Source organism: Rissa tridactyla, chromosome 2 (assembly GCF_028500815.1).
Source record: "Rissa tridactyla isolate bRisTri1 chromosome 2, bRisTri1.patW.cur.20221130, whole genome shotgun sequence".
Lineage (NCBI taxonomy): Eukaryota > Metazoa > Chordata > Aves > Charadriiformes > Laridae > Rissa > Rissa tridactyla.
Window position 1 is genome coordinate 70,493,612 of NC_071467.1, and position 14,081 is coordinate 70,507,692.

A 14,081-nucleotide genomic window follows, 5' to 3' on the forward strand; every position below is an offset into this window, starting at 1 on the left:
TATTCAAGAAGCACAAGACAGTTTAAAACAATACTTAAAGCAGAAGAACCCCAACTTGTTAAGGAAAACCAGAAATTTAGTTTTGCTAGCGTTGCTTCACATATAAGCATTAAACAAACCAAAAACTTTCAAGATAGCCATGACGTCATTTAGAATGGAAAAATAACTTCTGATAGTGTAGCCCAAATGTTCGGTGGAATTAATACTGCTGATAAAAATTTATTTTCTGTATTAATTTCCACATATGAAACGTAAAATGTCTTTCCATACTGACTCCCGAACACTCCTTAGGAATTTTCTTAAAAAGTTTGCTTAGTCAGAGACCAAATTCGAAGCACACAGAAAGTGTCTGTCTCTTACGCTCTTTCTCACATCAACAAGGTTGCATTAGAAAAGTGAGAACACTTTTTTAACTGATAAAACTGAAGATGACAAGCTATTAGACCTTAAAATAGGACATTCTCGATTATTTATACAAACTGCTCAGAGCACTCCAGCAAACAGTTTCAATGTTTTTGAGTAATCATATACAGAGACAGTCTTTGAAGGTAGTGGCAATTACAATACTGGTAACACAGGCTGCTGCATATATACACACATATGTCTTAAAGGAAAGCACTGCAGTGTAAACTTAATACATATATATGGAGTAAATTATTCTGAACTTTCAGTTGTAGACCAATTTCTGGAAAATTATTTTAAATTTCAGCTCAGCTTTGGTCACTAAGGAAGCAGTTTTCTTATTTTGAAGACAGCTGAGAGCGGTAGGCTTGAACACCAGGAACTACTACATCCAGATTATGAAAATCTGGAGATACATCACAACGTATCATTACAGAGTAGAAGGTAAAACTCTGAGACAAAAATTCAGAGAAAGCTCATTACAAAGGCCTGTCAGAAGCAGTGGCACTTTGATGTATACTTGAGATGTGCAGGAGCTTCCTTACAAACTGGCAGATTGGGGCGGTGTGGGTTGCCATACCACCAACAGTACAAGCAGCACCTTCTGCCCCTCTGGACCCACCAGGAACCCTGTGTCCAGCTTCTCATATGACCTCTGAATTGCCTACTGGGGTGAGACACGGTCTCTAGGGCTGCTGTGCCAGCAGCCCACACCCCACAAACAGGGTGATGACCTGGAAGGGAAGCAGAACCTGCCTGCAGATGTTCCACCATGTAGGTGAGTGGCTCTTCCCACTGGGTAACTGCTTAAGAAAACGCCCTTGCTGTCATCTAGGGGAAAAGATTTGTCTGGGCGGGGGTCCCTTACTGCCAGAGAGGCTTCACATAGGTAGAGAGATGGCTGCCTTCCTCTAGGCCAGATTTAGGAGATCAGTTTCCCCTTGAGTTGGGCAGGGCTTGCAGCATCTCACTCCACCTTTACACGTATGTGGGCAGTGCTGCTCTGAGCCTCCTGTGGTGTTTTTAGGGTGCACATCAGCTGTGTTCACTGATGGCTCATCACTTACTAAAACTGCATTCCCCCTGCAACAGGTGATGTCAGCGAATTCCTGCAGACTCATTTCCAAGCATTATCAAAAGATGAGGAAGAGCCACACCGGACATGGGGGTTCAAAGGCAGATGAGAACCCTGACTAATAAAGCTTAAGATGAAGGGGGAATCGTCAAAACTTCACTATATAAGAAGAAACAGGAAATCTCTGTGTTATCAATCAGGCTGTTGCAGGTCGTGGTTAGGAAGGTCTACACTTGCATGTCTGTAGCTCCTGCAACCTCAGAACCCCATCACTATTTGGTCCTGAGGGACTATAAGCAGCATAAATTATATGCATGAAAATTTTCACTGAAAAATGCACTATTTTGTCCTAAAAAATATGAAAACTATGGAAGAAAATGTATGTCTTTCATGAGCAGAGACAACCTGCTGTTTGATCATCTCTGAAAAGTTGACAAAACTGCTTGTGCTGCTAGTGTAGCTGCAAATTAAGAGTGAAAAAAACAACCCCCACAAGCAGCAGTTTTGTCCCATTCAGGGAGCATCCGATCTGAACACTTCTCATTTTGCAGAAGGGCAAACTTTTCTTAATTACCGCAGTTAATTTTAAATCTTGGTAAAATACCAGTCATCGCAAGTTTGTGTCAAGTTTGCAATGCAGTGTTCTCCTTTCCTGCAAACTGTAAGCACACAAGAGTGGACAAAGCACATCAATACTATACCAGGCAAAAAAGAGTAAATGTTGAAAACTAACAGGCGCTGGCTGAGGTTGGGCCAAGACGGTGTGGTTTCCAGCTGAAGCCAAAATGGTGTCTGCTCTTACCTGGCCACCTGCAAAAATGATAGGTGCAGAGGCAGGTTTGGGACGGTAGGGGATGGTGGCACCTTTGGGTGGGGACTGCAGACAAAAACACAGAGCGATCAAAATGCAGAATGAAGCAGAACTCGTATTCAAAAAATAAATAAAAAAATAAATTAATAAATCACTCCTTATCTCGGTCACCTCAGACAACAGGGCGTGCAGCTAACCCAGCCCAGCCCACACCACTCTGCCCTCCACCCCATCAGCCCAAAAGCAGGTTGGAGGCCGTCTGTCTGGGCTTCAAAGGCAAGAGCTGAGGTTCCACCCGCACAGCCGAAACAGGCAGTGCTGGCACTCGCGGCTTCATTACCGCCATCGTCGGATGAAGCTATGAAGCTTCATAAAGCATGTCAAGGGATTTCAGGAAACATGGGCACGATTTTTGCAATTTGTCAATGTTTTGGGAGAATCCGGCCTGCGCCCTCACTTTGTTAAGACAGAGCACGTCTCCTGCTTATCGATCTTTCCCACAGCGCTGCACATCAAGGTTTCTTGTTTTACCAACTCAATTAAGTCATCCGTTCGATTGCAAATGACCAGCCTGATCCTGCCTTTGTCTGACTGACCTGGAAGGTTGGAGAAAAAACCTCCGGGCTACAGCAGGAGCATAACCACAGCCTTCATAACGCATGGGAAGAGAGTTTGTTCCCTGTAGCCCAAGGCAAGGACCCCACGGGAAAACCCCTGACCCAGGCTAACTTTGTCCTCCTAAATAAGGCACAAGCACCTCCCTGTAAAAAAGGCTTCAAACTGTCTGTGCAACACCCAGCAGAATGGTGCCCCGGTTTCAGTGCATTAACTACAACTAAAGAAGGTGACAATAATATCACTTCCGCTAATTAATGTCATATAATTAGCTATTTCATGTCAACGAAAGTCTTTGTTGCCAAATTAAATATGTGCGGCAAATTAGAGCACATTCGTTTTTGAATGAATGTGTTGGATGAAGTTTGAAGAAGCAAACTGCAGTTGAGCCAGTGTCGTCTTAGTGCTGCTTGTGATTTCACATTAAAATTAAGTACTTACAATGTCCAAACTAGTTATTTAAAAAGTGGCTCTACCTACGGGAAAATAGGACTGTGTATCTTTTGAGAAGTGGCTTCTCATCTTCTTTAGCAAATCACTATTTATTCCACGAATGTCACTTGGACAATAGATTATAGACTGTATTCACAGAGCTGATAACTATTGCCATCATGTACTCAATCTCTAACAAATTATTATTAAAATAAATATTATTAATAGAAAATAATTTTTTTAATGTTTTCTTTCTGTTCTCTTGTATTTTTATAAAAAAAATTCCTTCCTCACAGTAGTGGAAACAAAATAAAGCAAGAGTCACTTTTCCCCAGTAAAACACGGGATTTATTAATTTTTATGCGGTGTGACTTTTTGATGCAAAGGCTGAGTGTCATTTCGATCCAATGCACACTTTTGAAGAGTCAATAGCCATCGTGCTGTCTAAACACTCCACTGTTCCTCACCTTTTTAAAGAATAACAGAACGGGAGGGTGTCAGAGATCATAATGACACAGCCCTTGATTAGACTTAAGTAAAAATCCAAACCAAACCAAAAAAAACACAGAAAATTTTCCAGCAGAAAATGTGATAAAAGCAGAGATGTTTCATGTTCCTTGTCAAAAATTATAGTTACAAAATATTTCATTTTGATTTGCTGAAATATTTTTTTTCAAACTTCCATTCAACTTAATCAGTTGAGAAAGGCACTTGCATGAAATTATGGGAATTTTCAGCGAGGGTTGAAATGCCCAGATTTTTATATGAATTAATTTTGTATCATTTAATCTAAGAGCTAAAATACAGCCGTCCAAATGAAACATTCTGGCCTTATGCAATGACCTGGATCTAACGAAGCAAAAAGTCCTGATGCATCTGAATTACGCTAGTCAGATTACTTCTATTTAAAACAAGACCTAGATGGTTTCTGACCTATTCTGCATCAGAATAAAATGCTTTTCTCTCTGAACAGGCTGCAGCTCCACACTGGACGTGGTTTATTATTTGACAGTGTCATGATAGCCCTGGTCTTTGATGGCTAAACCCTTCTGCAAGAGGCTCTCAAGCACCAGGAAAGGCACAGTCTAACAGAGCCCTCTTGAAATCCCTGGTACGGGAAGGGCAGGTGGCACCTCTGGGGAACCCAGGGCACTTGAAAACTGTGTGTCTGAGCATCTCCCGAGCGAGGGGTGGTAACGCCAAGCACTCACTTACCTCCAGCATAACCACGCATATTTGTTTCACGCATTGGATGATGGCGTCGGGAGTGCCGGATATAGTGACTGCGCGCTCCGTGGAGTTTGGCAACATGTCCCCCGCGACCTGCACCTGGGCTCCTGTGGACTTGAGCAGAGACAAAGCAAAGAGAGCATCACCATCGGGCAGGTAACCCCTCAGAAGGCCAGTCAGGTGCCTCTCGAAACCCAGTGATGTCCTGATGTGTTGGAGGGGATGCGCCTCTAAACTATTTTGTCTTCTCTTTGCTAGATACATGATAGAGTGCGTATGCAAATTCGTGCCCAGACAGGATAATTAGGGTCTGGCAGGACATGGATTTGCCTGTCCAAGCCAATTTGCAAACACTCCCACCCATCCTAGGAAGATTAGTCCTCAGTAGCTGTTAAGGAATCAAATTGTGACCTAAATTTCAGGACAACTCTTTTAACCCCCTCAGAGACAGACAGTTGCAATGCCGACCGAAAAATGAAAAAGGTGAAATGAAGTACTTTTCAATAATTAAAAAAAAAAAAAAAAAAGGGAAAAAAGTGCTGATAACTGAAGAAGGTCTGCTAATCAAATGAGTGGCAGATAAATGGTTCTTTACTCCACAGATGGCTGACTTGTGTCTCTGGATGAAATCCGGGATTGCCTTGTCCTCTGGAATATCTCAGGATGGTACAGAAGCACTTCTAAATTATAATTAGTGTTGATTAAATATATGCACATCACCAACTCATTAATGAACCCAAGGAGGTAATGAGCTATTTTTTTGTTTGTTTTGTGTTTTGTTTTGTTTTTTTTTTTTAATTTGATCTTAGCACTAATGTATCTTAGGTAACAAAAAAAAAAAGCAAACAAAACAATGAAAGAAAAAACACATGAGGCTAAACCAATCCTGGTACTATTTCACAAACATCTTGAAAGGGCCCTTCAGTCAACAGAAAGAACCCCAGGCATTTCATGTTGAGTTAACACTTTCACATATTACAAACAAAATCTACTCCTGACTGTTACTGCAATGCAATATTTCGGGCTTTTGAAAAAAAGTATTTTCAGTAACCATTGACTTTGTGTCAGTCTGCAAGGAGTTAATTTGTTTTCCTGCTGGTCACATACAACACATGTTATTCTTCTTTCCAAAGACTGATTAAATTACTGATTGCATCTTCTGTTCACCAGTGCTGTTTAAGGCCAGAATATCAATTCTTTGCTCTGTAATAGGCTTTGGAATTTTGCCATAATTTGATCAATCAGCCATGCTTTTCTTTTCTTTTCTTTCTTTTTTTTTTTTTGGTAATCTTATCTTGAAAATAGTACAGCGACCCTACATGTTGTTCCTGGGTACATGACTGAACACAAAAGACCATCCCTCGTGCAATTGCTGCTCAGTGTGTTGAGTGATGATGAAATTAGACTTCATCTCGAGATGGATCCTCCTTTTTTTCTGTTTGATCATGTTTGCCATCTAACGTACAGTTCTGGGTATCCGTACATCTAGCACAAAACACTCTGCCAAATACTGCAGTTATTTATGCATTTGCTTCCACTGCCGATCTTGTTTATTCTTTGACTATGGTCATAATCCAGCAACTTAAAAACGAGCAGTATTTTGTTGATCACCCTTATGCTTAAGAAAACGGGCAGTGTGACTTCTCGCTACATTAGCCTTATCGAAACACCTATTTGGCCAAACACTATCCTCTTACTTCCTTGTAGCAGACTAGTAGGTAATTGCTTCTGAAACTATGCTCACCAGAATAATCACTTCAGTCATTTAATGTACACAGACCAATCTCACCTTTAAAAACCTATGTCCTAAATGCACCCACTCAGTGCTCTGGATGAGGTTACCGGTATTTAAGATAAAATCCAAGGTATTGACAGCTGTAAAACCTGGAGCTAAGCACTCACCAGCACAAGGTTCACACTCACACTTGCTCCTATTTTAACACAACTAAGAAATGAGCTGGATTCCAGCTGCCTGACAGTTCTCATGACAACTACAAGATCTGGAGGACCAAGAGAAATCATGTCTCATGGCTGAAGTCTCCTTCGACCGTGTGCTCTGACAATAGCTCTGCCTTCTCCAGTGGAAAGGCTTTAGCCTGGCTTCGCCTGCTGCCTGCTCGGGCAAGAGCGTGGCTTGGCTTTCTCATTCACCCAGACATGAATGGCTGCAAACACCGACAGTCCGGTGGCCATCCAAAATCTAAGCCAAAAATGGCCCATGCATAAGGCAAAATGAACACCTTCCTTCCATCCAGGAAATGTACTTCAACACACAAGTGTCTTCTCCCATCCATACAAAGTCCTCTGACAAAGCTTTTTTAGGGATTAAAGAAAAAAAGAGGGAGGGTTTCCTATGACCCTAACATCTGCACAGAAATAATGTTTTCTTCCCCTCAGTATCATCAAATAAGTCCTTTCTCCCACATCTCAAGAGCTGGTTTGACCACAAGGACTACTGAGAGGCATTGCTCCCAGACTCTTCGATGAAAAATAAAGCAACAGCATTCCAAGGGAAAAAAAAATATCTGATTTGTAATCGCCTTTTATTTGCAGGTCTCATCAAGCGCAGAGACCCCTTCAAATGTCAGGGCTTGGAATTGTTTTTCTGCGAGTTTACGGCAAATGGCCTATGCGTGTTTTCATGAACACAGTTTACAAAGCAAGAGGCACATGGAAGAACAACAAGCTGTTTGCTTGCCAAACTCTGAAACAGCTTTTGGCAGCTCTGTCAGCTACTGGAAGCCGTACACGCTGCTTTTACTTCCCTGTTCGCAAGGAAAGAAAAGACGCTTTCAGCGGCAGTCTTCAGAGGGAACTTTCTTAAAAGCTCCTGGGACAATCAAATTTGAATCCAAACGAAAGAATTTGGAAGAACTTGAAAGTCAACAGGATAAGACCCCTGACTGTTCCCTGTGCTCACCTTTCCTTCCAAGGCTACCATAAACTAACATTTCATAGCAAAGTCTGGACATATAATTTTGATCAAAGCATTCTCCACTCCTACTTGACATTTGGTCAAATTATCTTTGGCAGAAAAACATCTGATAACTTTTTTTCACGTTTGAAATGAAACTTAAAAGCTTAATTAAACCTACTGTCTTGAATCTATATTTTAGATAAAAAAGGAAGTTTCAATTTGGTAGAACCTGTCAAAAGCTTCTGTTTTGACATGGTCAAATGAAAAAAAAGGATCAGCATGTTATCTTGACATTCAACATCTCATCCCATGTTGGGATGAATACAAATGTAGAAGGAGTACTGTTGCTTTCTCCAGAATAAAAATCCATTTTTCTTAAATGTTCTAGTCAGATTTTCTCAACACAACTGAGCACGTACCTAATTTTCTTGTTTGACTGATTACAAACATTGGATCCTTGGCTTGGCATCTGCTATTTTGTTACAGTCATGCACAGAAGAATTAAAACTGGCACCATATAATGATTATTGCATTTTTTACAGGTTAGAGGAAAAAGTGGCCGCTAGCACAGCACTTTGAATGAATATCTTTAGATAAAGTCTGGATTAAAAAAAATCAATACGTGTTTGGAATACATGAAATCAAGTTACCTGTGGCACAGTGAGATTAGGGAGATCTAATACAGGAAAGGAGTATGAAAATCAAATGTTTCTAAAAAGCAGATCAAGCATTTGGTCCACTAAACTGGACTCCCCATTGCTACTTTCTCTACAGGTCTTTCTCTAGCTGCAAGGGTGGTATCTAATTTGGAAATGGCTGTGATGGTCCGACTCAGGATCACCTGAATACTGCTGGGAAGGGGGCTGTGCCTGAAGAGAAACCAGACGAGCCATTTCTGTCACTAAACTGTTGCTTTGCTAAATTGTGCCTCAAGGACTAATACCTGGTAAAGCTGTTTCTTTAGTTCACATACGGTCTTTAGCTTCAAGGAAGGTAGAAGGGTGCAGCTGTTCTGGACCCCTGCTTCCCCCAGAGCAAGGCTTTTCCAGGCTTTTCACTCAGCACACAGAATCACGGAATGGTTTGGGTTGGAAGGCACCTTAAAGATCATCTAGTTCCAACCCCCCTGCCATGGGCAGGGACACCTCCCGCTAGACCAGGCTGCTCAAAGCCCCATCCAGCCTGGCCTTGAACACTTCAGGGACGGGGCATCCACAACTTCTCTGGGCAACCTGTGCCAGTGCCTCACCACCCTCCCAGTAAAGAATTTCTTCCTAATATCCAATCTAAATCCCCCCTCTTTCAGTTTGAAACTGTAACCCCTTGTCCTGTCATTACACTCCCTGATAAAGAGTCCCTCCCCATCTCTCCTGTAGGCCCCCTTTAGGTACTGGAAGGCTGCTATAAGGTCTCCCTGGCACCTTCTCTTCTCCAGGCTGAACAGCCCATGCTCCTGTTTGTGAGATGAGCGAAGCGCCATGGATGATGCTGGCAGGGCACACTGTTTTAAATGGCTGCGGTAGGACACCGAGCTAGCCAGGGTTCCTGGCAGACATCCCGAAACTTACCTCCCTGATTTCCTTGATTTTGGAACCTCCTTTTCCTATAAGGGATCCACACTGACTTGCCGGGACGACGAGCCGCAGCGTTACCGGGGGTTTGCTTGTCACCGTGCTGTTTGTCATTGAAGTGTTTATGTCCTGCAATCACAATGTCAGTGAGAATTAGTGGAGGATCTGTCATTCCTGGAAAGCACTGAAGGGCTCGGAGTAAACACCCGAGCTGTTCCTGGAGACCTAGGGAGTAATGTAACCTGTGTCCATGTACCTCATTATCCAATGAGACTACACTGTACGTTCTCATGAGCATTTCAATATACTGCTCGTTGCAAGGTTTACACTGTTTTAAATGTATTTCGTTTGTTCAAAATCTTCCAGGCAAGACAAAACAATCCCTCTAAAGTCTTTATCACAGAGGAAAGGATAAAGCTTATCTTCCCCCTGATCGATGGGATGCTGTTGCGAGCTCTTAGGATGGCAAAGAAAAGCCACAAGCTGCAGGGCACCTGTCCAACAGCTCGTGAGAATCTCAATTTGCTAACACGAGCTGTGAGCGGAAAGGACCATCTTATCCGTCTGTGAGGTGGCATGGCACAGCTATTACACCCTTCACGGAAATGCTACCCAAAAAGATTCGGGCAGGAATGAGGGCAAACATGCATTTCATATTCATTTAACTCATTTATGATGCAACAAGAGTTCCAGTAGACAGAACTGATGTGATTCCCTACATTCTTGCTTATCAACACTACTGCTTGTTAAAAAAATAAATAAATTGCCTATACTGTGTGGTCAGGACCTCAAATTAAAAAAAAAAAAAAAAGAGAAAAAGTACTTTAAACAACTCTGCATGCCTTGCTGAACCGGCATGGAAGCTCAGTGACCCCAGCACTGATTCCTACAGCACCTCTGCATTTCTGACGGCAGCATTCTTGCATCCAATAAATGGCTCCGTGCGACCTTGCTTGGCTTCAAAGAAGAGAAAAAAATCCTGAACAGAATGAGGCATTGCTGCACGCCACAAGACAGCTATCAAATCATTCCTCTGCCAGCCAGTAACTCATATTTTGTTTAGTGCCCATGTCAGTGAGAGATTGCAATCCAAAATGAAGTGAAAGGGATAACTGATTTTTGCAGCACCCATGTATCTGAAATAAACCCCAAGTCATGCCGATTTTTCAGCCGGATGATGCCATCTCACTCTGTCATGTTTCTGTCAGGTGGAGGCACACGATCATCCACGTGTAGGTAAAGAACCCCTCTTCAGCCACCCAGCAGAACCCTGATAATGTCTCCCACTTCCATAGCATATCTGGCCTGTCCTGAAAGCTTTCACTGCACTTATCGCTTTCAAAAGCACTTCACAAAAACTGGAAGCCACTATTCTCTTTATTTTTTCCTCATCGTTTAAAAAGAGCAAAACATAAAAATGCAGGCTCATCAGCACACCTGTAGCGGTACCATTCCAGCTTAAAAACACAACAAAAGAGAAATGAATGGAGAGAAATCCCCTCCAAAACTGCAGGATCCCAAGTAGGGTTGGCTGGGAACTTTCTCATGGAACAGCCGTCTTTCAAACTGGGAGATTCCTGTTTCTTTCCCCTCTTACTGCCTGTGGCACTGCATCCATTTCCTCGGGGCTCTGGCAGACACTAGAGCTGGAGCTTGCATGGCTTTCTGCCCGCTTGCCCGGGCTGCTGCTCAGCCAGCATGGGCCGACTGGGAGCTGGAAGTGGTGGGAGAACCAGCTCCCAGTGTTGAAACCTTGCAGCATCCTTAGCTCCTGGCACCCCAGAGTCACAGTGTCTAAGGCTTCCCAAGGCACGCAAGCCTGGCAGCTCAGAAACCTACCAAACCTCCGGGGAAAAACGTATCAAAATTCTTCTTTCCTGGTTTCTAAATGAAACGTTAAACCCGCCAATATTCACAGCAAGTACGACAAGTCCGTGAGGCGGCTCCTCACTTGGTAATGACCACCCACAAGATTTACCTTAGCTGTAGCAGCAGGAGTTAGTATTTGTCAAAAAGGCATCATCTCAGCTGCTTTTGTCACCTTGCCTTTATGTCCTCCTTATTTCTAAAGCTGAGTAATTTCTTCATAAGCATTTGCAAATGAACAAAAATTTTGCCAAACTTATTTCTTTGGAGAAAGTCTGACCGCTGAGCTCTGCCTGCTGGTTTTCCAGCACTTAACTACCACTTGCTTCCAGTAGATTATGCATATTTATACCCAAAACCAGAGCCGCCCCACTCACCAGTGAAATTATAGCTGCATTTCTTGGGTCTCAGCCTCCAGTCTGGAAATGACTGCTCTAAATTGTCCTCTCCAGCAGTGGTCTGCCTGGGTTAGTGCCATTTTTTTAACAACTCTCTTTTTCCTCTATGGTGAATACTTTAGTTGTTTATGTAATTACCTACCTAGCTTGTACATTCATCAGCAAGCTGCTAGAAAATCAACTTTGATTAGGAAGGTTGTCAAAGCAGAGTGATACAAGGCTGCGGAGCAACCTCACAGAGAACACTCCTCCAGATCTTCGTTTTTTTCTGTCTGACGCGTTTTGAGATTTTTGCTAATGTTAGAAAAGCATTCCAGGGCTCCCATGTCTTCCTAGACCTGCTTATCCCCAGCTATATAGCTGTAGGGTTGAAATTCAGGGTTCAAGGGCTTCCTGTCAAAATGCTTGACGTGGGCACACAAAACAAATACCAAAAAAATCCCTCAAAGCTGCAGCCTCACACCTGCATCTTTTTTTGTTCTGCTTGAAGGTAGCTGTGAGAACCAGAGCTGGGCCAGGCACTGTCTGTTCTGGGATTTTCCATTTTTGAAATGGCTGAAGAAATCTCCAACAGAAAGATAAGCGTGAAAAATAACATTTGGTTGCTAGCTCCTTCATAATATCTGAAACAGTACTTTATTTTGCCTCCGAAGTGCTACAGTTACCTCATTTTATTGAACAGGAATAATTACAGGAAACCTAACCGATTGTATGAGACATTTTTCTTTACCACTCTTCTTTTTAATATACCAGAAGCCAATTATATTAAATCTCAATACAGATATTTCAGAATATATAATCTGCAGGGAGTGCCATAATATCCACATGAAAAGTCCAGACTACCCTCTAAAATCTACAAGGGTAAATAAGCATAAAATCCAGTCAGATGCCTGAATTTCAGATTTCTTTGCCTATTGCTAGTTATAGCACTTTCAAAAACGTCGTGTTGGGTGGTGGGGTGGGGATCCCATGCTGTGCAGTATTCAATGTCTTTATGAGAAATGCAATGTTATTTCCACTGGGTACTCGTTTTGGTGGGAACTGGCAGGGATTATGTCTGTTAATGATTCTCTTTGCATTTTTCAGGATAAGGCCTTAAGTAGAACATGGTTTGCATGCAGGAAGCAGAAAGACTGCTCTCTCCAGGTCTCTGTGGATTGGAGGCTATGAAGCTGCCGCTTAAGCTAGAAGAAACAGGGACTGGGACAAGATGGGTAGGAGATAAAGCTGAGAAAGAGATGACAATAGGTGGTTTTAATATTGGGCTGGGCAGAACTACTTGCGTGGTTTTGCAGGATTCAACCTCAAAATCATTATTACCTCATTAATAACTGGTACGGAAAAAAAAAATCAGCATTCCTATAAAATGTACCATGCCACAAAAAACAGGGTACTTTATCAACATGTTGAAAGATTGGAATATCACACAGGAAGATCTGAAAACCCATGAAGGATCAGAGAAATATAAATGGGATAAACATTCGCAGTATGAAAAAAAGGGCCATTTGTTTGGGGTCCGACAGGAATGTCTGCTGAGACCAAAGAGGTTCCCACGGAAAACACCTGAGCAGGAGCTGGGGAATCCTGCCCGGCACAGCACGGTTGTGTGCAAAACATTACACAAGTAGGAGGTGAGGCTCTTCCAGCAGTGGTAGGGATATGTCAGGACGGTAACGAGGACAGGGGACTGTTAGCGCCATTAAATAAGACCTTGCGGGACTTCATTTGCAACCTGTCCACAATTAACACGTGCATTTAACATGAACTGTAACAGGAAAAAGGTAGAAGGGACTACTAGAGTCAGGAGAGCGGTTGGGGAATGCATCCTCTGAAACACTGAGGTTGGTCCCTTACTCTGGCAAAAGCAAGGGTGTGAGGGGATAAAACTGGTTTCTAAAAATACGTCTAAAAGCGGAATCCTCAGGGATGGAAAGGCAAGAATTATTTAAACTAATGGCCAGTGCTGGCACAGAAACAAAGCTGCATTAACTGTTCATGAATAAATTCAGGTGAGGAGTGAAAAGAAGGTGCCTAATTGTCAGAGAACGGAGGTTGTGGATCCGATATTAGGAAACAGAAAAAATTCTAACTAGTTGTTGATCATGCTGTGAAGTTGCAAGCCGCAAGACATACTGCTTATGTTAGAAGACAGTTGCATTTGATGACCCACAAGCTCTCTTCTAGTCCTGTTGCTCTAAATGTGAACAATCCCCATGGCTAAATAAAGGCACACGCTGACACTTCCCACCAATGCGAGCATCTCCCAGTGCTATGGGGAGATGTGGAGACTAACCTCGCCGACTTGGAGAAATAAGCACTCTTAAGAAAGGGATTCACATCCCTCTAGTTTAATCATCGATGGCAAGACGCAGCCCCTTTCTCCTGCTGCAGGTGGTTCAGTCCTTTAGGAGAATGCGAATTGCCTTCTGTAGGGGCCTCTGTCTTTCCAGAGAGGACAGGAGACGTACGACTTTCAAAAGCAGAGGGAGCTAAAACCTCTCCTAGGTGACCAGGGTTCATGTTCTGTAGTCTGCTGTCTTTTCTGTGAGGTTTCCCATTAAAGTGGTGACCATATCTAATTGTAGTTTGTCCATGAAACTTGAGGAGATCCCAGCACTCTGCGTACGCGTCTGCACAGAATGGTTATTCTACAGTAAATTGAGCTCTTGCCTCACTTACTCTTAGTGCCCTTATTTTAATTAATTTTAAAAGCCAAGCTTTAAATATGGTATTTGGTAATTGGTAATCATACAGTTTGTTTTTA

The 14,081-nt window shown here is 42.6% G+C and overlaps 1 protein-coding gene across 7 annotated transcripts in view; it reads right to left on the minus strand.

The window, feature by feature from the left end:
• The window catches only part of LOC128904962 (poly(rC)-binding protein 3-like), a 525,202-nt gene that overhangs the window by 21,635 nt on the left and 489,486 nt on the right, over positions 1-14,081 (minus strand). For all 7 annotated transcript variants that reach the window (XM_054190157.1, XM_054190151.1, XM_054190154.1 and 4 more), the window contains 3 exons: positions 9,051-9,182; positions 4,551-4,679; positions 2,211-2,354 (listed from right to left, as the gene is read on the minus strand). In XM_054190157.1, coding sequence (XP_054046132.1) covers positions 2,211-2,354; positions 4,551-4,679; positions 9,051-9,182 — 405 coding nt within the window. The remainder of the gene's footprint in view (positions 1-2,210; positions 2,355-4,550; positions 4,680-9,050; positions 9,183-14,081) is intronic.